The sequence below is a fragment of the Ornithodoros turicata genome, chromosome 6 (genome assembly GCF_037126465.1).
Source record: "Ornithodoros turicata isolate Travis chromosome 6, ASM3712646v1, whole genome shotgun sequence".
Taxonomy (NCBI): Eukaryota; Metazoa; Arthropoda; class Arachnida; order Ixodida; family Argasidae; genus Ornithodoros; species Ornithodoros turicata.
The window spans coordinates 7,252,868-7,277,954 of NC_088206.1; the positions used below are offsets into that span (position 1 = coordinate 7,252,868).

Consider the following 25,087-nt stretch of genomic DNA (forward strand, 5'->3'; position numbering starts at 1 on the left):
AACAGCGTTTCGTGTTTAGGCCTAAAGTAGTTTCCACCGCCAGAGAAAAAATATTGATTTCTGACTGCAATCCGAGTGCACCTGTACTTGTGGATGTTGGAAGAGGAATCATAAGGTGCTTGTAAGCTTAAGCACACTTTTTATTGATCGAAGGGACGAACTATAACGTTTTAGTCAAATGATTTTGGTTTCGCTAAGGCTTGTAACTTTTATCCCATCTTGCCGCGCAAGACACCGTATATGAAAGTGACTGATATCATCAATTATATCACGAAGTGGTGTGCGTTGTCACTGTTCATTTAATGTTTTCACTTAAAAGCAGCTGTACACTTCTTTTACCTATCCCAAATACTGTTTAAAGTACTGGAGATCCGTACCAATCGTGCGTGCATGTCAGTGTTTTCAAACCATGTAGACGTTCTGAATAATGATAATGTAATTTTGCGTTTAGTGCATTGTTCACGAAAATGATATCCAATATTTTTGCTTTAATCCAAATGAACAACCAAATCTCGTTCAGGTAGTGCATAGTTTGTCTGCAAACATATGCAGACATGCACATTCGATAGTAAGTTATTTGCTGCAGAAACTATGTTTTTATTGGCACTGAAGCTTCCTGGCGCAGAGCAGAGTAGAATTTTATCTTTTTGCCTTTAGCGTAGAAATTGTGGCATCCTGATATCTATGAGATGCACATAATTGCATGTGTACGCACAGATGTACTCCGGGAAAAGTCCCATGCATGCTCCCTCCCAACTACATAGCGATTTATAATCGATATGGTACTGCAGGCGATACCGCTGCAGTGTATGTGCAAGATAGGTAGTAGATTTTTTGCAAATACTGCACTTGTCATGTCGAAATTAGTTTCTGTTGGTTTTCACAACATATTAAATTCTGAGCAAGTTCCTTCTGCTTGGTGTGTTTTGATCGGCAGCGAATCGGCGTCGCCGGGAGAATGACGTCACTTGCACGACCGCGACGTTCATCCAATTGTATTCGTGCCCTCCATATTTACTTGTTTCAGGATCCGAAAAACATTGAATGCTCCTAAAACGCTTAGCAACACATTCCAGGACTGAGGCATTTCCTTGTGGCAAAGAAAAAAAAGTAAACATTCACTAGTTTCGATTTGCAGGCGATCCGGAGTTCTTTGATGTCATGGTTGCAGCCGTTAAACAAGTGCGTAACCGCGTGGACGGTGGTTGGCTTTTTGCTAACAAGTATCAGTGCTATAATAAAATGCACTGTGCAGTCTTGGAATGGCAGAAAATGATATTGGAAACGAACGGTGACCAACACGCGACACGAAAGTTCGATATTATCGAGAAATAATTCCGAGTTCTTCTCGCACGCGCAAAATAATTGGGAAGGGGGCAGGCACGGCGCATGCGCAGTCGGGAAACTAATTCGTCGCAAGAACTGTTATGGCGATTGTGGGAAACTGTACGTATGCTTTCTAAACATTTTTGACAGTGTTTGTAGCGTGGGTAACGTCACAGTTACACGGCATAAACGACGGAAAGTGCTCATAAATTATCGCACTATAATTTTTAGCGTCCACGACGTGCCCTTTACGAAAACTTGCCTTGTCGGATGAACTTGTTTCTCGGCGATTTTTTCCCCTATTGTCGGTATGCCCGCCGTACTGATATGCGTTGCATGCGAAGAAACTTCATTTCGGACGTTTCTAGCTTGTCCCGAATTGCACATGAATGTTTTGCAAAACGGTATGATTATTTTCCATGCTTTTCAAGGGATTTTATGCTTTTGCAGAAATTTTCACAGAATTTCGTCTGTTGGTAGTGCAAAAGGCTTTAAAAAATCGTCGTCTGCTTACCAAACAGTCAAGTAGTATAAAATACGCTGTAAATTTTTATCTATGAGGTGTGCCTTTAGAAATTTCGTTAGAAAATCGAGGAGAAAGGCAATGTTGTAGCTTAACTAATCTCGCCATCGGTTTGCAGATAGCAACTGAAAGCATAAAGCGGGACAGTAATCTGTTCAGTAGTCATAAGAAAAGTTCCCTGTTGTTCAAGTAGTCATTACATTCTTTCGTAAAGTCTAGTTTCGAAGCACAGTTGTGCATTTCCGACGCGTAAATTTAGCGTACCCGGTTGGGCTCGACCGCGTACTTAGGCTGGCCAATGTTATGTGAGTCACAAGGTTTGGAACAGTTTTTTTATTTTTACGGATGTTTGTATCGATAACGTTGTCTGCTTTGGAACGAACATTTATTCGCGGGTACTTATTTTAGTCTCTCGCATTTTTAGATCGACTTCACAAGGTCTGAAGCATAAACTGCTTGTTCTTAAGTACGGACAGACTATGTGTACGAAAAAGGGTAGCACTTAATAACTGCGTTAGTTTTTGAATGCGTGCTGTCTGATATTCAGTTGGTGTGATGCACAATTTTGAAAGCAACGTTCAGGATATGTGATTCAGCCGTAGTCACTTTATTGCGGACTGCAACTTGTTGAATACAGTTATAAAAAGCTGTTTAAGAGGTGTACCACAAAAGGAGGTTGACGGAGCAGCCCCATTGGGTACCACGATCACTGGGGCACACCGCAGGCACATTTCATGTCATTTTTTCTTTCACACCTTTGCAGTAGTGCATCAGAATGCTGTTTCAGATGAGGTCCCTGGTAAAAACTCTGTGTAGCTTGTGTATTCTTCAGCACGTGTACCTAGATCATAAGACCTGCATCTGTTGACCAACTTCCACCTTCTGTTGCAGCTTGTCATTGATACCCGAGTAGTCATACATGGTGTAAGCACACAAGCACGCGTAGCACACGACTGCAATGGCCACAGATCTGCCGAGTGGCGGGTTGGGAAGCCCAACGGAGACGAAGACGGTTACGGTCTCTTCAACGCCTCCGCTGGTTGGCTCTTTGGCGGGGTCTAACGGTGCGGTTATCAACCTCGCATTTGCCAATGCTGATCTTGTGCAACGAGCAGCAGGCTTGCCTCTGCCTCAGCAGGTGACACCGCAAGTTGCCACAATTACACGTAAGTATAAGGTGAATACACATGGTCTTGCGGGGAAGCTCGAGCATCGCACTGCAGCCCCTCCTCTGAGATACTGGGAGAAGAAACATGGCAGTGGAGAAACTCCCGCTACCTTTCAGTGCAGAGCCGTCCGAGGTCAACTTCCGCCTGGGGCAGGATGACCATAAAGCCCCCGCCCCCCAAAAAGCGCTATCTAAAGATCGAATAATAGCCAGGAAGAAATTTAGGCGTAGAATTTACAATCATGCTTTCCATCTTTAGCTATGCGCACATGACTGGTAATCTCTTCTGTCGCGTAAATAAATGTTGTGCACTTCAAAGCGCTGCAGAGAAATTGTACCCGAATAAAAGTGAACCTATGTGAGAAGCAGGTTCTATTCCAAATTGTGCAGCAGGAATTCCTTATTACCCAACCTTACACTCTAAAGACGAGACTTCACCGCCTAACAAGTGCCGTCCCAAACACAGCACCAAATGGTACAGAGAGCAGGGCGTCCATCTTTTTGTGGCGATTAATATATGTCCAAGCTGCCACAAAGAGGCGCAAACTTCCCCTTTTCAGTAAATCTGGAAAGGCAATGGTATCGTACTGAACGGCGGTTGGTCCTGAGCCTGTTATGTTGTGAAGCTCTGCTTTGAGAGTCCATTGGCTGCGGGACTCCTTCAGTTTTGCACCCCGTCTGGGGAACGTGCCCCTCTTGCACCCCCCATCGGAATTGATCTGTTTCGATGATTCGCGTAAGCTCTCTGCCGTCATGTAAAACTGTGGTCCCAGGTATGAGGCAGTGAACAGTAAAGGAAAGAGAGAAAAGCAGCACGAGATCATTTTTCATGTGTAGCACAAGCCTTTACCTTCTAGGTTCTGCTCTGTGTAAGTACATGCTATGGTATCTGTTCTGATAAGAGGATTTTTGAAACCTACCGATGTTTGTCTCTCTCTCTCTCTCCCTCTGGGACAGTGACAAGAGACCTGCGCAACGACATCCAGCTGAACTCTACTGCCCAGAAACCTATCATTGTCACAGTATCTGGCCTGCCCGGTCTTGCTGCTGGCTCAAGGTCACAGGTAACCAACCGTGACGGTCATGTTGGATTGGAGATACTCTGTAGCTTTTCTGTATTGATAGGAGCTTGCGATCCGAGTCCTTACGTGATGCGGCATAATAGTCACATAAAAAATGTTGTCCGTGAATTCCAAACTTTGTGATGTGGTGACATCATTGGAGCCCAACAGCTATCTAACTCTTTTTTTTGTTTTGTTTGCTTTATTACCGTGATATAATCAGCACAACTTAACAACGGGACAGAAATAGGCACGAGGACGATGTTGAACTGGTGTTTATTAGCAGAAACAATCCCTTAAATACTATAAACCGAGCTAATCGAGGAAACTACTACTTATCAGAGGCGTGATGTGGGATATAGTCAGATGCTAAGAATGCGTACCAGTTATATCATGTGTACTTGTTACCGACTACACCACTTTGCCATTTTAGTTTTATATTACCTTCTAATGATTCTACATTGTGAAGAGTGTCGTAAGCACCTTTTCATGCAGATTCAGCAATTTCATGCATTTCATGCAGCAAATTTCATGTAAGCTTGAGTGTGAGTATAGAATTGCTTGTCGCAAGCACCAAATTAATTTTAGTGACAGCAATGTGCCTGTGGTGTAAAAGATGAAGCATATGATCATACAGGAGATTAGCTCACACTTGGTTTTTAACTTGTTTGCTGTCTGTCCCCATGGTGGGCATGGGTGTAGTCTGGCTGTCAGGTAAAGATTTGTGTTACGTAGAAGAAATTCCTCAGTGGCATCTCCAGTAGCTTCAGTAGTGCCTCGGGCATGCGCTACAGTCCTCAACACGGCCTGTGTGTAAAGCACCGTCAAAGCTACTGAGCATGCCACCGAGGAATCTCCTCAACATTGGTGCCGGCCGGCCCAGCTCTACCGCACGCCTCCATGCCCCCGTACACATACTTCAAGGTGCTGCGACACTTTGACAAATGTGGTTTATTACACCACATGCACATGGTATTGAACGGCAAAGTCCCAGTAAACCAAAAACGTCTTATGGACATCCAGACGATGGAGCACTGTGGACATTTTGTTTGTCTAGTAGATATTCAGATATGTCCAGTTACGTTGATGGGATGTACAATGGACCATCAGTATCTCGCCCATAACTGTATAAATGCATACAGTGAACCCTCGTTAATATGGCCTCCGATAATCTGACATACGCGCTTTACGACCATACTCTTGGGAACAATGCTGTGAAACCCCTGCAAATCCCCCCGTTAATATGACAATTCCGCATTATGACCAAAATTTTCGGGAACGACCACGGTCATAATAACGAGGGTTCACTGTATCCTCTGGATGTACCATCTCGGCATTTTACAGATTCATTGGACATGTTTGTGAGACATTATGATGTCCAGGCTACATCCAGTAGCTGTTCCTACCAGATTAACATACGACAATATAGTCCGGATTGCAAATCTACGTACTTTGTATAGATATTTATTTCAACATGTGTCAACTGAGATTTAGCAGCTGTCCTAAAAGTGATAAGTGAGTTCCTACCGTGATTCAAACATCCAATCGCAGCGCAGTGCATCACCGTCGTTAGCTCGGCAACTTTGCGTGACCAGCGCAAATGCTATGCCCCACCTGCCGCAGCACTGCTGGTGGGAGAGACTGCTTGGGCATTTCCCAGTAGCTTTTATGGCGAACTGGATGGAGTATATACTAAAATACAAATATTTGGGGCACGTTCGTTAAGTGTAGTGGGGCTCAGAACATTTGTAACTGTGACGAGGATGCATCTTTGCAATTAACACATACGTCTCTAACGAATCAAGCTACACCCGCTCATATTCTTGACACCCCCTGGTGCCAAATACTGCGTTTGTAATTCAGGCTATCATCTATAGTGTGATTACCTGCTGAGCGGAGCTGTACTTAAAAACCAATAGGTTTCCTCCATTCCTTGAAGAGTGTTACGTGAATACTTTGCACAGACAGAAGCATGCGAACGATGACAAAACTTAATGATTTTACTTTTTACTACCGAATATCTCACTATTTCGCAAGTTATTTCCGCTTTCTCCCAGCACTACGCAAAAATTATTATTAAATCGACCGTCGGAACAACGTTTCATAAACATCCCACTTTTATCCGTATATCTCTAGACAACATCCTGGCGATGTCCCTGCGACATGCCCAAATACTGGTCTCCTAGATCTCCCATGGATATCCCTGGGATCTGCGGGCTAGGGCCACAAGTTTGTACCATCTATTATACGTTGATTGGACCTACTAAATGGGTGCACCGAAGATGTCTAGAACATTGGTACAATGCACATTGTATAGACCTGCACCGTTTCCAACGTTCTATCTGTACGTGTCATAGATGTTTATGAGACGTTCGTTTCGGTCTTAGGTATTTGGATTTTTCTGGTACGTAGAATAGACGTTTGTGGTTTACTGGGGTACAGAGGAAAAAAACAACAACAAGGTCGTAACAAATGGTTAGTGAGATACCTACCCCTAGACATGCTTCACCGTCGAGCACTGATGGCAGAGGAACAAGAGCTACAGCCATTCCCATTGGTGTTCGAAAGCATGTGACCTCTCCCAGTGCCGCCTTATTAGCGGAGATGCCTGCTGTGATGCAGTTCCGTGATGGCAGTTTTCTATGCGCCTATTGCAACCCCTTGCTATAAAGCCTGGAACGCAGGTTCTCGACGATGCAAGTACCGTAACTGTCTTTTACGTTTATTCGAGGTAACTTAGGGTGAAGTATCGTAACCATTTTAAGCAATACAGTTGAACCTCGATATAACAAAACTCGCGGGGAACACGATTTCTTTCGTTGTACCAAACATTTCGTTGTGTCGAGCCTGACAAAATATGGTAGTCAGTTACGACAGGGAATACAAATTATTTCTCTGTACCGTGAATTTCGTAATATTGAGTTTTGACTGTATTTGAAAGTATGGTATATTATTAGGGCCTGGAATTTTAGGCATTTGTCTATAAATGCCCATAAACGCCTAAATGCGACATTTTCGGGGGTGCCTGCCTTTTCATCGACTCTATTGAATGGTGGCATTTTTTTAGCATTTTTATATGCCATAAAAGCCTTTTTTTACGGGTTGGATTGCGAGCGCGCCTTTCAGGCTCGTTTTGAGTGCTGAATTTTGCTTTTCGTTTCCATTTGTTTGCACCTTTCGTCCTTTCTCTGTTTTTCTTTTTCATTCTTTTTTTTTTCTTCTTTCTGCGTTTGGCTTTCTTCAGAACCTTGGTTTGCTAGTAGAATTCATGTATATTCGATAAAAAGGTTTTCCTTTTCTTGGCCTTTCAAGATCATCGAGGGGGGGAACTAAAAGTTTCATTAGAAAAAAAAAAAGAAGAAAAAGCTAGCACTGTACTGTAGACTTTAAATGAGCAATGGAGCATTCTCAAACACTAACACTGCCAGAGAGTGCACCAAATGAACGCACCTATTTTTGCATTTTATCGCCTATTTTGGTGTTTTTGAGGGCCTAAATACCTGCCTATTTTCATCGTTTTTGGTGCCTAAATTTCCGGGCCTTATGTATTATATATAGGTGACACGGCTTTAATTTGTTTCGCTTCAACATGGAATTGTGCAGTACTGCACAGTAATGAAAAATTGTGTGCAGTTGGGAACTCCCATTTCGATATCTGGACAATCGGGCGTGGTGTCGATTGCGACAACTCAGGCCGCTATCTCTGGGGATAAGGTGTTGACATGCCCCGTTCCGGCAGCCCAGCTGGGGACCGGGCACGGAACGGGAACGGTTGTTGTGACAACCATGCCTCCTCCGACGTCTTCGGCTGCAGCAGTACTGGTTGGCAAGCCGGGAAGCTTTGCTGTGTTTCCGGCTTCGCAGGTGTGTTTTCTGTCTTTATATCCCTGTAGTTATAGCCGTCGAGTAGCCCTAAAGTAGCCGATGTGTGAATTTTGTGCTTGCAGCTGATTCTCAGCACCAGTGATGGCCAGTAGTTAACTACATGTAGTAAACTACTAGATAAACTACCAGATTGTAGTTAAAAAGTAGTTATCAACCACTTGCAGAAATCTAGTGGCAACTACTAGTTAAACTACTATTTCGAGTAGTTAACTACAGTAGTTAGGTTACTGCAGGCGCCAACTACTTCCGATTTTGCCGCAAGTTTTACGGCACAATTGTGCTTCCGTCTTTTACCTTGAGCTACTCGTTTGATGAGAACGGAGGTGCAGAGCAATTGTGCGGTGCATGTGTACTAAATCTTCACTTTTATCACTGCTTGTGATTCCTATTTCGGTGTCCAAGAATACTATAGAATGGGATTGGTGTTGATGGACAACGTTAAGTAGTTATAGATGTAGTTAAAATACATTGCAGTAGTTAAAGAAGTAGTTTTAACTACCTCCCCCGAAAAGTATTGAACTACTAGTTAAACTACTCCATCGCGAAGTAGTTAGTAGTTATAGTTAAACTACTGTAGAAGTAGTTAATGGCCATCACTGCTCAGCACTTCTTTTGCACTGTCTTCTTTTACGTGTAGACACCTGTGGTGCTGTTATGTTGTCCTTTTTTTCTCTACACAATCTCGTTTGAATTTCTTACACTACATCACATTAATTTTTCTGCAGTAATTACTTTTCCTGGTCTTAATTGATATCCTCTAGTTCTGGTCTCTCGAAACATTTCAGTGAGGTTTGGGGGTGCAAAGCTGTGAAGGGGGGTAGACTGTTAATTGGTAGTAACAGGGCATAAACAAGGACAGCCTGCAATCTGGGGAAGAGCGTACGGTTCAGCTGAAACACCGTCGACTCTATTCGGAGTAGACTGAATGGGCCGCTAACAGGCATTGTGTACAACACCCGCAGAGTGTCTTTGGCACGGCACTCTTTGCCCCAACCCCGGTGACTACCGGCACTGCACAGCCGTTTGGGACCGTGATAGCTGCTTCAGCACCGTCGGAGGCGACCACTTCCGTGACTCCAGCAACAACTCCGACGTCCACGGTGACTATGGCGGTTTATGCTGCGGCTCCTGCCACCACAAATGTCACTGGCACTAGTGTTACAGGCATCTCGACAAACGCAGTTGGAACGAACCAGACGTAAGTTTTCATTATTCTTTTCATTGTTTGTGTCACTAAATGAATCCCGTACTCTGCAGCTTTCAGACGAGGCTCGCCGGCACCGTGATTCCTGGAACGACCAGTGTACCGGTCACAACCACCCTCCCCATCACCATTCCCTGCACCATTGCAGCAGCCCCTATCCCAGGAGCAGTTCCAGTATCCGTAGCAGGAACCCTGTCTGGTACAGCGACGAGAACAATAGCCGGAGCCATGACAGCAGCCGTGCCCGTCTCCGTGGCAGCTACGGTACCCGCCAGTATTGCGGGCACGGTACCGGTCACGGTGCAAGCATCAAACGTCTACGTTGCGACGGACATTACGAGCTCTACAGAGCCGAGATCACTGTTGATAGCTGGCACAACCGGTTCCATGACGACGAGTACGGTGTCAATGGTGTCGTCGGTACCTACACCCATTGCTGCCACCATCACCACAAGCGCAGGTAGTACGGCACCGACTGTGGGCAGCAGTGCGGCGTGTGTGAATGGGGTCGTGCCCACCACAACAAGTACGACCAGTGCGGCGGACCCAGCGAACGCCGACTTTGACCCGATTCAAGCAATGGACTGGAAGGACGGGATTGCGACTTTGCCTGGGAGCAACTTGAAGGTATGCTGAGTAACTCTCTACATCACCCGTACTATTGTGAGCGTTATGAAAGGGAACGCACAAGCGTGACACTTGAAGTAAATAGAAGTAAATGGGCCGAGAGTGACGCTGTTTTGTCTGGTGCCTACAGCCCTGCCATGCATGTAATCGATCTTGCACATGAGTTCCATGCTGTCAGACACGACCAGTTTGGTTCGTGTAATAATAACGACGTAATAACGTAATAATAACGTTGTGTAGTAATAACGACGACCTTCCTTTTTTTCTTTCCATTGCCTTCGGTCCCAATAGTGTGTAGTGTGCGTGTCACTAGGAAACTTCCATTCGGCATGGACGCCTGTTGACACTAATGATAGTAAAAATGCCTGACAGTGAGCGAATGAAAGTAATAGCTTTCTGCTTTATGGGGGAGCTCTTTAAAAACAGGAAACGGGACTATGCAAGCACGGAGCGAATCCACCACCCACCATCCTCCATCAATCCACCTCTATCAATCGCTCCCTATTATCAGCTGACAACAGTGTGTGTTAGGGAGAAAAGGGACGGCAGCACTCTTTCCACTTGCACTCTGAAGCGGCCGGAAGGCACAACCATCTGTGATGGACGAGGCTAAAGCTCATGATAGTACATCAAGCAAATGCCATTCAGTACTGTCTGTGTAGCACTGCATGATTGACATTGATCCTTAGCACATTAAGCACTTGGCATCGTGTTTCGTGTCAGTGTGGCACACATATTACTAATTTTGGAGTTTTGCAAATGTACTACACGTTTATTTGATCTTGCCCACCATCTATTAATGGATATAACCTTTTTTTTGTGTGTGTTTTTTGTTTTGTTTGTTTGTTTTGCAACTTCCATGAGTCTGACTATAAGCAGGGAGTGACTTCTTCGGGTTAAACCCCACATTCCGCCCGGTTATTCGCCCCCGAACTGACTTCCGACCAGTTCGGGTTAAAGCTGATTTCTCCCCGAATTCCAGTCACTACGAAATCCTATAACTGACGACTCCACTCAAGACGACCAAAGGTCGCCACGTGCGACACGTGTAAGAATGGGTCACCTACTTTCCCAGCAATACACCCACGTGTGTCAGCACTGTCCAAAGACCTAATAGACGAGAGGAGAATCTAAACCTGCTGATAACACCCAAAGGCCTTAACTATCGCCCGATTTCTTCCCGAATTACAGATTTAAAAATAACGCCCGGTTAACGTCGGGTTAAAGACATTCAACCCGAAAAAGTCACCCCCTAACTGTAAGTAGAGCCTGAAGTTTTAGGGTTGAACCCGATTCTTCCCCGAATTTGCACCCCAAATTGAAGGTTGCCTCTTTAGGGTGAAACCCGATATTTACCCGGCAAATTGCCCCTCACTGAGAAGTCCGTAGGAATGCACACTTAGCTTGTTTGGCAGCAAATGCAGTTACATCACAGTTTGTACGAATCCAGTACACTTAGTTTGAGTAACTGAGCCCGATTTCTCCCCGAATTTAGCGTACTGGAAGTTTTTTCCACCCGAATTCGCACGAATTTAGAGCGCACGTTTATTTACCCGATTTTTACCTTCTGAATTAAAAAAAAAAATATTTCCCGAAAACTTCAGGCTCTAACTATAAGCGGTCTGTGCTGCATCTGTATAGTACACTGAAAAAAAAAACGTCTGAGCCAGTGCGTCTCACGCAGTTCCGTCTGACCGAATTTGGCACCTTGGAAGTGGTGTCTGAGGAGCCGGAGACTCCGCCGACGGTGTCGCAGGCGGTGTCGCAGACGGTGAAGATAGCTCCGAAGGTGTCTGAGCCCGAGAGCCCCCTGAAGGCCTTTGTGGTGCCCCAGTATACAGCACCATCCCCCAGCAGCGTGAAAGAAGAGATTGTGACTTCGCAGATGACAAGCCCAGGTAATGGTCTGACACTCTGTGGCAGGTTTGATTGTAGATGTTAAAGTAGCACAGAGGTCATTTTGAACACCCAGTTTTCTTCCTATAAAACTGTGAAGTGTAGGCCAGTAAGATGCACCATGCGAAGTAATTTACACCACAGAGTCATAATTATCGCGGAAATTGAATTTAAAATACGCCGCAAAAAGCGACCGTGCACAATGGTGGTGAAGAGCCGTACCAGCCTGTGATCTGCCTGGAACATCGTGCTGACGCTATAAAGAGAACGCTCGCTGATTGGTCTAGAGAAATGTCGTCTGCTATTCCGCTGTCGTCTGCTACTCGGCTGTTCGGGGTTCTGATAAAGCCTTTCTCCTTGCCTCGGTAATGCTTCGGCTGCTCCTTCTATCCCCAGTTCTCCGGGAAAACTGGCAAAACAAGTTTACAGCGGCAAAGGGACAATGCGCTGACCCCCACTGACCGGCAAACCAGAACGAGTCTCCTTATGCCGCCATCGGTGACGTGCCATCATACCTCCTCATCCTCGTTATAGCTGGAGTGGCGAGTTAAGGGTTGAGGCGCGGAGCTACGTTTATGCGAGTTTTTTTTGTGTGGGAAACAAATTGCACACATCAAAACTTTTCGCGCTATTCGGTATAATGACACACACATTTTCATCAGATGTCTTAACCTGAAATTTTTTTTGGATGTCCCTCTGTACTCCTTTAACTCTTTGTTTTCCCCCCATTTTACCAAGGTTCAGAATTGACAAATGGCTGTCCAGAAGATGCGAAGCCAAAAGAGAAAGGCACCGACGAGATCATCTGCTGCCAATTCTGCAGTTGTCACGGCTTGCGGAGCGAGTTTGTCCGCGATGGTCATTTCTGTGGGCAACTGTGCTACGTGAACTACACATCCAGGTGCTATCACTTCGCCAACTTGAGGCATCACCCGTGCACTTTCGGTGATGAGAGTGTTGCACCATTCTGCGCCGTAGAGGGTGTTTTTTCGCTACATTTGCGCCAAAGCGCGGAGTAGGTGACCACTTCGTGGTCCACGGAGATCACGCACGTCACTAGAAAACGAAACCACGAAGTGAACTACAGGTTTTCCTGGCGACTTTAATCCGAGTGCCAGCTAAATTAATCTGTGTGCCACGCAAACTTTATGGGGCACGGATTAATTTAGCTAGCACTCAGATTAAAATTGCCGGAAAAACCTGTAGACGCACCAGTGTGTGACAGAATTTAAAAGTGAGAGGGAGCTGTCGCAGCGACTTACTAGTCGGCTATTCTGTCGAAGCCGATGCCATCTCTGCCTCGCCTAACCCTGCCTAGCTCTAGGCTCAGGGATGCACCCTCCCGATGACGCTCCAATGATTGTGCTGTTTGTTCTGTGTTAACTTTTGTATGTTCCTCAAGCTCAGGGACATGTCGCGTACGTCAAGTACATATACACCAACCATAACTTGCTCCCCCCTGTTCCCCACTCCTTCGTGATGTGCTCTCTCCATCTGTCCACATCTCTATGCTGCTCATAGCCACAGTTCACGCTCGCTCTGTGGCTACGCTAGGTTAGCCTAGGGTAGGCTCCCCGATCTCGCCCCTCTAAATCAAGTAGAAAATTGCCCCGGGCCCGATGCAACTAAAACTGAACACGGAGAGCGCTCATTCCACATCGTAAACGAGCAACCGTACACGCCAGAGGCCCCTTCGACGGCGGGTTGCGAAGTTGCGCCAAAACTCGATTTTTTTTTTTTTTTTTTTTTCGCCATAACGCTTTGAAGCACTCTCATCACTGTACTTTCAAAGCACCAGTGTCACTGCAGATCCTTTACTATTCTGGCTCACTCAGTTACTGTCTGCTTGAAATCACTTCTTGCCTATCTTTGTTTGTTTTTCAGAGAGAGGATCAAAAGAAAAGAAGAAATCATAAAGAAGAAGAAAAGGAAGGTGACACCAAATGGAGAGGAGGTGGACGATTCACCTGACGAGGTTAGTCGGAGATCCTTCTTGGAATTTTTCTTGCCTCCTGTCACTGTGGATTTCATTGTCATTATCACCAATACTCCTGTCACACGGCAAATTGAATGGCATTACATGCGAATGAGTTTGAGGAGCTCGTCGGTAGAGAGGTTGCAAAAACAAACAAAAATAAACCGTTAGGAGAAATTAAACACGAATGAAAAGTTGTACTCCACTATTTTATCACAAATTTCATAACTTTTGACACGAAGGAAGAAAGGCTTAGCACTGCTTTTCGGAGAACTGCCCTCGTTTCCAGTCGACTCCCTTGCAAGTGCCATTTATTTATTTATTCGAATACACCTTACAGCTCCACCGAGGTGGCATTACGTAGGGGGAGAGAGAGTACATGGCTGTATACACAAATGCACGAACGAAGATAACAAAAATGAAATCGAACGAATATAAGCGTGCACACCAATGATAAAAATTTGTCCCGTCTCGGCTTGTGATACTTCACCAACTGAGCAGCCTCCAAAACGTAACAATTTTGAAAGAATCTAACGTTTCGCTAGTTCCTAGAAAAGGAAATAAAAATCTAATATGAATGTACCTGTATATACCTCCTATGTTCAACCCTGGTGTCTTAATCATCGACAGTGACATCATTTGCGAATGACATTCTTTTTCTCCGTGTAGCTCGATGCAATACAAACGAATGACATTCGCTGCGAATGTCATTCGCTGGAAATGCCATTCACTTTGCCGTGTGACAGGGAGGCAGGGCATAACCTGGTTCCGCATCATTGTTAGGCTCCGCCGAGGAAAGAAATCAAGCTGAGCTTCAGAGAGGAGTCAAACTCCTCGGAAGCGCAGCGACCGCCTCCGCCAAAGCCAAAGTGCAAACCTTTTGCCTGGAGCGAGTACCTGGAAAAGGAGAAGGTCATCACGGCACCAGCGAAGTTGTTCAAAGATGTGAGTGTCACTTATCTTCTGCATGAACCCGGGACAGATTGCAGCATGGGTACTAATCCGCGCAGTCTCAGGGCATCCCAATTGGGAAAAACGGATTCCGTGTCGGGATGAAGCTGGAAGCCATTGACCCACGTCACCAGGCCATGTTCTGCGTGGTGACAGTGGCCGAAACTGTCGGCTACAGGCTACGGCTTCACTTTGACGGCTACTCGGACTCTTTCGATTTCTGGACAAATGCGGACTCTCCGGATATTTTTCCTGCCGGCTGGTGCGAACGCACCAACCACGTCCTTCAGTCACCGAAAGGTATGATATGAGATCTGAAATTAAAAATTAATTTTAATTAAGATTTTTAATTAATTATAATTAAGATAAGATTAAGATAATTAATTAAGATTTTTAATTAAAATTAAAAATCTGATTTTTTTTTTTATGTGGCATTGTACAGCTAGAAGTACAGTGTGACACTCGTGTAGGCTGCTGATGCAGTGCAGCAGTTTCTGCCAGCAAATGAGTGTGAATCCTGACAAGCTAATGCCCATCAGTAATGCAGATTTTGCACTTGGATCTTTTGTGCCTAGTCTATTCCAAACGTATATCTTATCATATGGCTCATTGTGGTGGCCATATTTGCAACCTTTGCAGGCTATAATCAGCAGTCTTTCAACTGGAATCTATACTTGAAGGCCTCCAGAGCTCAAGCTGCTCCGAAGCACCTGTTTGCTTGCAAGAATGGTCAGGTATTACTGTTCTTTCTTTGCTCCCTATATAGGTATTCTCCTCTAGGTATTTTTTTTTTAACTGCTTTCTAGCTGAATTGTGTACAGCTTACATTAAGGCTTTGAGTTCTGCAGACATTCATGTGCCCTGCAGTGGCCATTTGCTGCTTGTTATTCCTTTTACAATTACGCCCATTTATGCCATTTACGCTGAACATGCAGAGCTTTTGGGGGCTCAAAAGCATTTTCCGTAGCTCTAAATTGACGCAGTTTTGTGCCGAAAGCTTTCCCGAGGACAACATAACCGCCGATATCACGTGGCGCTTGAGATGGACGATTTCGTCCATTGCTTGTCGTCCATTGCTTGTCATCCAGTGCTGCCGTAGTCATCATCATTCTCACTATCGGAACTATATTGTCCATTAGAACGCGCCTTGTGCACATGTGATTCGTCAGTGCGTGTTTGGGTGGGGACACTCAGCATTCTTTCGATGAAACCGGTGTATGGGGAAAATACCAAGGAAAAATAGTGATCAGATAAGCCGCAGAGCGCCCGTTAGGAGAAAAAAAATCGCGCATAAGGCACGGCTAATACGCGTGAAATTACAGGTATTTGCAGTGATATCCGTGTCCCGGTGCTCTAAGCTCGAGACGTGCGTTCTACATAGCAGGTGACACCCGTGGGATTCCGAGTGGGCATGAAGCTGGAAGCCGTGGACAAGCGGCAGCCGGGTCTGGTGTGTGTGGCCACCGTGGCCGACCTCATGGAAGGAGGTCGGTTCCTGGTGCACTTTGACGGACTCGATGGATCCTACGACTATTGGGCGGATCCCAGTTCACCTTACGTCCACCCAATACACTGGTGTCGAGATCATAACTGCAGCCTCACGCCTCCATCATGTGAGTGATATTGCTGCAAAGGCTCGAAAATGGTTGAAATAGGATCACATTAATTGTTAACTGTCGATTTCTTAGTGGAACACATAGAGCCTGAAGTTTTTCGGGGAAATATTTTGTCCTACATTCGGGGGGGCAAAAATCGGGTAAATAAACGTCTGCACTAAATTCCCCCAAATTTGGGTGAAAAAACTTCCAGTACGCTAAATTCGGGGAGAAATCAGGCTCAGTTATTCCAACTAACTGTAGCGGTTTGGTAAAAACGGTGATGTAACTGCATTTTTCTGCCAAACAAGTAAGTTAGTGCATTCCTGCAGACATCCCAGTGAGGGCAATTTGCCGGGTAAAAATCGGGTTTCACCCTAAAGAGGCAACCTTCAATTTGGGGTGCAAATTCGGGGAAGAATCGGGTAAAACCCTAAAACTTCAGGCTCTAGAAATGCATAACTGGGTGAAAACCCAGGGGGGGGAATCTGGATGTTCTGACCCCATCAATTTGTCTTCACGAGGAGTTCCCGCCGACGTTAGGCAGTGTATACGCTTAGAGCCTCGTAATTTAAGGTTAGTCCCAATACAACCCATTTTTACTCCTCTCCCCAAATGATATGCATAATCATCACCTGGGGGTAAAACGTGAAAGCTCCTAAAAATGAACATTTCAAAATGCAAATTCATCCACCAGTATGGGCACTAACCACAAAATTCGACACTGCTGCTCGGCAACTTGTATTCATCTGAAACATGATAAGCGCTATCCTTTTAGATTTTACACCCCAAAATCTGCTTTTTTTTACCAGATATAATATGATTCCACCCTATTTTTCAGTTCCCGAAATAATGCTTCATTATTGAGCGCACGTTTATTTACTCGATTTTTACCCTCCGAATTAAAAAAAAAAAATTTCCCGAAAACTTCAGGCTCTAGTTATACATAATTCTCCAAATTGTTTGAAGCTTGGACTTTTGTCTGCTTTTTCGTAGCCTTCAAGGGCCCTTTCTCGTGGGAGAAGTATCTGGTGGAGACGAAGTCCCAGGCCGTTCCGGGACGTGCATTCAAGCTGAGGGTGCCCCAAGGATTCCGACGTGGCATGCGACTCGAAGCCGTGGATCCCAGGAACGCGCAGCTCGTTCGAGTCATGTCTGTGAGCGCTGTGCAGACGCGGGGCTTGGTCCTCCACATGGATGGGTGGAGCCAGACCTACGACTTCTTCGTTGAGGAGGACAGTCAGGACATTCACCCTGCAGGATGGTGTGCAAAGACTGGCCATCCACTGGAACCCCCACCTGGTGAGTTCGCTGCGATTGGGTTTCTGGTAGAACGTTGAGTTGCTCTTACGGGGTGGGTAAGTTTCTACCAGGGGTGGATCCAAGATTTTTCTGAGAAGGGGGGTCGGTCCTGTATGGGCCTGTTGCACTAAAGTTTAGCAAAGCGACTGCACCACCATCTCCCCACTCGTGTGCAGAGGGCCCTTACTAGATGGTTCCCTGCCTTACCGCTGTAGCGGGCACGTAATTTCTTTTGTGCAAATAATTGTGCCACGATGTTTCAGAGCCGCAGTATAGGCGATACATGTCTCTGTACGGACAAGCCTCTGGCTACACGACCACAATTGGCACTGCAGAATACGGTTCGGAACGCTCCAAACAGCGTGCAACACACCCATTGGACAGCTTGCTACGTCCAACTGCCTAGGATCAATTGATGCACTCAGTGATGGCACAAACATGGGGGGGCTAACTGGCTCAGGACATTCAGAACTGGAGGGGGGGGGGAATAAAAATGGGTTTTACTGGGTTAACTAAAATGACGGGGCTGTAATTATTCTAGAATAATTAAAGGAAGTGTTCTAAGAAGTAAGTATTCCGGAAGTATTCTAAAATAAAATAAATAAATTATGATGTGTCTTTATATTACATGGTACGCATTGCATGTACTGTCTCACTTCGCACAGATTTTGGCAAAAAAAAAAATACAGAAGCCGACACTGAAGATTTTTGTTGAAGTTTAATTTGTACAAGCTTTCCTCCTACCTGAGGAAGCGTGGACCTCCACGCGAAAGCTTGTACAAATTAAACTTCAACAAAAATCTTCAGCTTCAAAAATCTTCAGTCGGCTTTTGTATTTTGTTTACGTGATCTACAGGACTTGACTCCCGTCTTCGTATACGCTTCAGATTTTGGCCCCAAATTGCCTGATGCTCCAGGCAACTGCCCCACCCCTGGCTGCACAGGAGTTGGTCACATAAAGGGACCGAAATTTGCCAGTCATCACAGGTTTGTTTGCTGTTTCATGTGCGGCATTGTAGAGCGAGAGAACTGAACTTCTTATCCTCGTATTCACGATGAAATATGGTGATTTCACACGCAGCGCATTCGGCTGTCCCTACTCGGAGCTGAACATGGAGAAAGAACAGCAGCAGCAGCAGCAGACCGATCGTCTGGGCAACACTCGCAATGAGATAATGATCGACATAGTGCATGTCGCCCAGGACACTCCCTCTGTGGAAACGACCACCACTTGCGACACTACGCCTAAAGGTGGCACTGTCGAAGGGCTCAGGTGAGTTGTTGACCCCCTTCCTATAGCTACAGTGAATGACGCAAGAAGCTTTTGTCAGACATCATTTAAATGCCTTGGGGTACAAAAATTTAGAATGCTATTACTGTATTTGCACGATTCTAAAGTGCGCCTTTTTGTCTAAAAAAACTGCGCTCAAAATCGCCTGCGCGTTACAATTGCGCCCAAAAACGGAAGTTCGGGGAACAAGACGGAGTGCTCGGTCAAAGGTGGCCAGCAGCATCGCAGTAGACATCACTTCCTTGCGGCCATCGCGCAGTCGCTGTTTTCGATCGTAGCGTTTTTGCGTTTAAGAGCTCCAGATGTGCTTCACGCACATGGGACAACCGACAGCAATGTTGACTGCAGCTGCAGTGCGCACCAGCGTCCTGCATGACGTTGCGCGATGCTCAGTTGCTCGAGCAGAGCAGAGAGCTCAGAGTCGAGCAGATACGGTATTTTTGGTTCATAGAGGTCTATCAAACTATGCATTAAAGCTCTCTCTCTCTATCAAAATGTTTGAATATTCACCCTAGCCTACCGGAAGAAAAATCAGCAAAATTTTAGCATTTCTTTGGTATTCCAACTAAACATCTTATATGTAGACCCTGAAGTTTTCGGGTTTTATATTTTTCCAAATTCGGGGGGTAGAAATCGGGTCAATAAATTGATGTCGAAAATTCACGCAAATTCGGGCAGAAAGCTTACCATCAGTTGAGTTCGGGGAGAAATCGGGCATTATTGTAGAATAACCGTTCACTGTACCATTTATCCAGAGTGCCGGAAGTAATGGGCAGCCGCATATTTTGTGAGAAACTAGTATGTGGATGCCTTGAGGTGCCTAGCCTAACTACAGTTTTGCAGGTAGAAATCGTGTTTAACCCTAGATAGGTGAACCTCAATTCGGGGTGGAAATTCGGGGAAAAATGAGGTTTAACCCTAAAACATCAGGGTCTACTTATATGGTGTATCCAAGAGCAGTTCCGCTAAACTGCGTTTTATTTGAAAAAAAAAATCGTTTTCTGCCTGTTTGTTATCTCATGAGACCAGTTGCACTTGCTCCTTGCTTTTCTTCAGGCGCTGTCCAACTCCAGGATGCAATGGAAGTGGCCACCTGAACCAAAAGTACTCTGTGCACCACAAAGCTTCAGGATGTCCGTTGGCAGGCGGAAAATTGCAAGTCCCGGAAGCAGCCAATGGAGACGACAGTAGTCAAGATAGCATGCAGGCAACACCTCCATCAGCACCTCGGGGAAGGGGAAGGCCACGAAAGTACGTAGATCAGCTCGCGGACTCGAAAAAAGAGAAGTCGTAGGGCCGTACCAGATGACACGTGATATCACAATCTTACAGAAACAAGACACCAACTCCAGTTGGCGCCAGTAATCCAAAACAGGTCAAGAATGATGGTATGTTTTGCTCTTCTTCCTTTGATGTGTTTCATTCTTTGCATCTGTGACTGCTAAATTTGCATCTATTACCTCTGTCACACGGCCATTCCAATGATCATTGAGTTCAATGGCCTTTGATCATCTCAAGTGCCATTGAAAATATACCACTGCCACACGGCCCCATCCAACGCTTCTTAGGAGGTTTGCAGTGCTACGCACTGGATAAGGCCGTGTGCATCCTTTTGTCGATCTACACAAGATTCCTGCGTAGCGCGGTGTCCAGTCACCGTTCAGTTCAATCGTTATTCATTTCAATGACCATTGAAATTCTCGTGCGGCAGCGGTATATGATTGCTCGATCTGATGAAGTTACTTCCTGGTTCACGCGCAACATGTACTTCGATAACAGTGCCTACGAGGCAACCTGGGAACGGGAACGACCTGCACAATTGTGTGCACCAGTCCGTGTTCTGCGGAAACGCGCAGCAGACGACGCAGGGTCCTTCTCCGCCATCAGGTCCCGAGAAATCCCTCTGCTGGGAACAGCACTCAAAGTTGATGTCCAATATGGACCTAGTTTCCGGCTCTGTTGTCACTGGGTGGTCGGTCAGCCAAGTGGCCACCTTTGTCTGCTCACTGCCAGGATGTCAATCTGTGGCCAAGGCCTTCAGGGACGAGGTGGGTGCCCCTCTCTTTAAAAATGTTTTTGTGACGATATGTCACTCGGAAATGAAACTAATGTGTTGTCTTGCAAATGTTTTTTTTTTTTTTTTTCACTTCTTTCTCAGCTCTGAATATAGAGAGACTACAGTGATCATTATACATAGAGCCTGAAGTTTTAGGGTTTAACCCGATTCTTCCCCGAATTTGCACCCCGAATTGAAGGTTGCCTCTTTAGGGTGAAACCCGATTTTTACCCAGCAAATTGCCCTCACTGGGATGTCTGTTGGAATGCACTAACTTACTTGTTTGGCAGAAAAATGCAGTTACATCACCGTTTGTACCAGACTGCTATAGTTTGAATAACTGAGCCCGATTTCTCCCCGAATTTAGCGTACTGGAAGTTTTTTCACCCGAATTTGCATGAATTCAGTGCACACGTTTATTTACCCGATTTTTACCCCCGAATGTAGGAAAAAATATTCCCCGAAAACTTCAGGCTCTAACTATACAGGATGCTTTTTTTTATTCGACACAGATTTTTTTTATGAAGAAACTATTAGAGCTGCATAAATTTGGTTTTCGCAGGTGGGTTGTTACGGCAGGGCAGACATCTTGTAGGACAGCGTGTGCAACTACTGGATGACTAATTAGCTAAAATGCATTAATTAACTTATTAATTATATGTTTTCTGTTAGATGCATGACATCAGAATTCGTGCCACTCATTATTCAAATCCATCGTCTTTATTAAACACCCTGAGAAGCCTTGATATCTAAATCTCCCGACGTTTGCAATGCAAATGTGCCGAAACTAGAACTACCCACTACTCGAGTGCAGAAAGAGTGACATTTATTCCACGTGAGAGGGCCGCGTGCTTTGGAGCGATGGAGGTGATTGAAGTAGGCGCCAATCCGTTGGCCAGATAGATCGCTCTTCAGCCCAGATAAGGTCAAGGTCGTGTCGTTTCTGCACTAGAGAAATGCGTAGTTCTGGTACATTTTGCATAGCAAAATTTAGGGATTGATAGCTCAATGTACGTTTGTTTCTCAGGGTGTTTAATAAGGACAATGATAACGTGATTTTCGTTGTACCGAATATTTCGTTGTGTCGAGTCTGATAAAGTATGGCAGCTAGTTGTGGCAGGGAATACAAATTATGCAAAATATACAAATACGAATTATTTTGCTGTACTGTGAATTTCTTTGTACAGCGTTTCGTTATATCGAGACTTGACGTAAGAGCAACATTTTTTGCTGCATTGGAACTTGTGTCACCTGTGTCAACCTAGTCTGATTGAAGCCAGATTCACCAGAGCGTTTCAGTGTTGCCGTTTGCGTGGGGAGATTCCATTCCTGTGCTGGCGTGCGACAGTTGTGCTGAGTGAGAGGAAATTGAAACAGTTTGGAGACAGTTCTTTTCCTTTCTGATAAGAAAAGTTCCTATATCATACCATTATTTTATCCCAGCGTTAAGCTCTGTGGGACTTTCTGAAGTTGTCTATTCTACGGAATTTTGCAGAATCGCGATAAACTAGGGGCTCTAGTTATGTCTTTCTCTTTTTTTGGAGGAGAATGTGGCATTTGCAGTCTTTTAGCAAGAAACAGTTGAAATTGCTCCAAAACAATTACTTTCCATCACGTTTTAGCGATGAAATATGAAAGTCACTGAAAAGGTTAGCCAGCTGTTTTCATGACTTTCATCTTTCATCATTAATTTCTTAGGCAAATTGAGGCTTTGTATGTATCTGTCCCTTCTATGTTGTCCCAGCCTCAGAACATCACTTCTTTCATCTCCATCATGTTTTAGCAAGGTTTTCTCTGGGTTTTCTGAAGAATTCCCAGACAAATGTCGGCACACTTCCCTCTGAAATCAGCCCAGGACGCATACCAACCCTCCTGTCCCCCACTCCTTCCTGCTGTCCTCTCTCCATCTGTCCCCATCTCATAGAGTTGCTTTGCGACGCTAACACGGAATAAAAATAAAAATATCAGTGGAAAATGAATCTGGAGAACACTTGAGCTTCTTATGCAGTTTGATCACATTGCTCTTGATCTTGTTTTCAGCAAATTGATGGAGAAGCCTTCCTGCTGATGAACCAGTCAGACCTGGTGAGAATCCTCCGCTTGAAGCTCGGGCCTGCACTGAAGATCTATAGTTGCATACTCAAATTTAGGAGCACCTGCGACCTTGACTGATGTGTCCCGTGAAATATGAGTGTATTCACCCTCTAAGTTAACTCCGGCCAAGGTAAAAAAAAGAAGGGTGCAGACTGTTGCCTACATGCTGTGTTCAAGCATGTCCATTTCATGTCGTCCCATGTGTTTCATTGAATGGAATGTTATAATCAAACCAGTGAACGGAAATTCAAGAAATGATACGTCGCACCGCGAACTTGCAGGGTTCAACCGGTGTGCAGCGTCGTGCCATAATCGTAGAAGAGACGGGACTCATTATTTATGAGCAAATAACATCCGTTGTGATAGGTGATGGTGACAGAATGACTGTTGTTGAGCGATTAATTTGGCTTTTACTATTTTAAATAAAGCTAGGCCCTGGAAGGCTTGGATAATTTTTCATCCCTTCTTTTCTGCCACACTCTTCGAGCGTTGAAGATTTACTCACAACGTATAACTGTGTTAAAAGAAAAAAAATACTTGTGAGGCATTTGCTCAATCTCTGCCGGCCTGCCAAGTAGTGCAAGCACCGCTCATGCATCTATTTTTCACTATCAGCTCAGTACCGTAATATAGCTTACTTTTCACATTTATGTACATAGCAAAAGTGGGTGTGCAAAGAGATGTTTATAAGTGTACATAACCAATCATGTATAGCATTGTTGTGCATTGAATTCTTAGGCAATTACATTGTAGTATTCACGGTGACAGCTTGCAGCTTTCAGTTCGAAGATGTGCAAGTTGATGTACTGTTCCATGTCACACACATACAAATATTCTTGTTAAGTTTGCAGTTTTTATCTGCTGTCACTGAATGTGTTGTCGATTTTTGAGTTTGTATGTGTCAATTATTGAGAATAGATTTTTTTGATGATGATGATGTTGCAAATAAAGTGCTGTTATACCACTCACTGGAATTTTCAACCGACTGATTTTAACCGTTTCCAGTCCTGCTGCTGTGCCAACATCCTGTACCAGCAGGTCAATTTCAAATAAGTACCACACCAAGCTGTTTTGGTTGAACAGTCGAGTGTTCCGCGGTGTCACAGCTTTTTATTTTATATGCCCTTTATTTGTAGCTTGTATCTTTCGTGGGTGTGTTAGCGTTCAAAGCAGCCAGTGGGGTATGCTCAGGTCTTTGTGTGCATGATTTGCCGAACCACACAGATTGTTGGAGGAGAGCCACATTATCCTTTGTGCTGTCCGTCCGAAAGACAGCATAGCTACCACAGGCTCAGGCAGATATCTCATCTTGCATGAGTGCTCTCTATGCTCTCAGATGCACAGTAACGCTAAAACATTACATGAAATTTCTGAAGCGTTAAGACACATAAACAATCGAAAATACATAAATTCTACATAAAAAAAGAAACTGCTTTCGACTGTGGCACAGTGTTGCGTCACTCCATAACATTTTCACGCAAGAGATAAAAGTTGCATTTATTTATTTATTTATTTATGACAATAACGTCAAATGCCCTCCTGGGGCGATACATGAGGGGGGCGGGGGGGGGGGGGGAACGCATACATATAAAGACAAAATATATGCTGGCTTACACTGGCATTCACGATATGCAATAAGATTGCAATGAAATGAGGCAAAGATAGTTATGGAATATGGAATGGAAGGTTAGGAATGGATATAGTTTTAGGAAAAAACTAGTGCATGAGGTAGGAATTGTGGCCGGAGAGTGGACGTTGGAGTGTTGATCCTTATGTGTACGAAGCATTTCCTATCTTTGCGTAGCTGACATCACAGCGTTCAGGTCACCACGTGATGAAACAGTGCCAACGGTACCAACCACAGAAGGATAACGATGTGAACGTTAGTTGCGACTGCTCACGGCACTGCACAGTTCAGTGCAGCCAACGTCATATTCCTCTCCGTAACAGAGAAATTTCCTACAGCGAATGAGAAACCACTCTGCCGTCACAGTGACCTGTCCCTTCCCAGATTTGAGACACCTGTACGATGTTGCATATTTATAGCACCCTTGTAGGTCGAATCGCACCGTGAAAATATGGGTCGCTGAGCGAAGAAATATTTTGCGAGGTTGCTCCCAGTACACCGCCTGT

General features: G+C 44.9%; 1 protein-coding gene across 6 annotated transcripts; it reads left to right on the forward strand.

Annotated features, from left to right (window-relative positions):
• The first annotated feature begins 2 nt into the window (after positions 1-2).
• On the forward strand, positions 3-23,922 carry LOC135398963 (lethal(3)malignant brain tumor-like protein 3). Of its 6 annotated transcripts, none has more exons than XM_064630547.1 (20): positions 3-115; positions 2,741-3,015; positions 3,975-4,081; positions 7,712-7,942; positions 8,926-9,161; positions 9,221-9,794; positions 11,479-11,692; positions 12,429-12,591; positions 13,575-13,665; positions 14,449-14,610; positions 14,676-14,916; positions 15,256-15,350; positions 15,998-16,229; positions 17,208-17,513; positions 18,401-18,500; positions 18,595-18,786; positions 19,861-20,055; positions 20,137-20,192; positions 20,584-20,852; positions 22,901-23,922. In XM_064630547.1, the coding sequence occupies exons 2-20, from the start codon at positions 2,808-2,810 to the stop codon at positions 23,030-23,032; spliced, it is 3,804 nt and encodes a 1,267-aa protein (XP_064486617.1). In that variant the 5' UTR covers positions 3-115; positions 2,741-2,807; the 3' UTR covers positions 23,033-23,922. The 6 variants fall into 6 exon arrangements, with proteins under 6 accessions (XP_064486617.1, XP_064486621.1, XP_064486622.1 ...); XM_064630551.1 differs by having other exon boundaries at positions 16,001-16,229; XM_064630552.1 differs by having other exon boundaries at positions 14,682-14,916.
• The last annotated feature ends 1,165 nt before the right edge of the window (positions 23,923-25,087 follow it).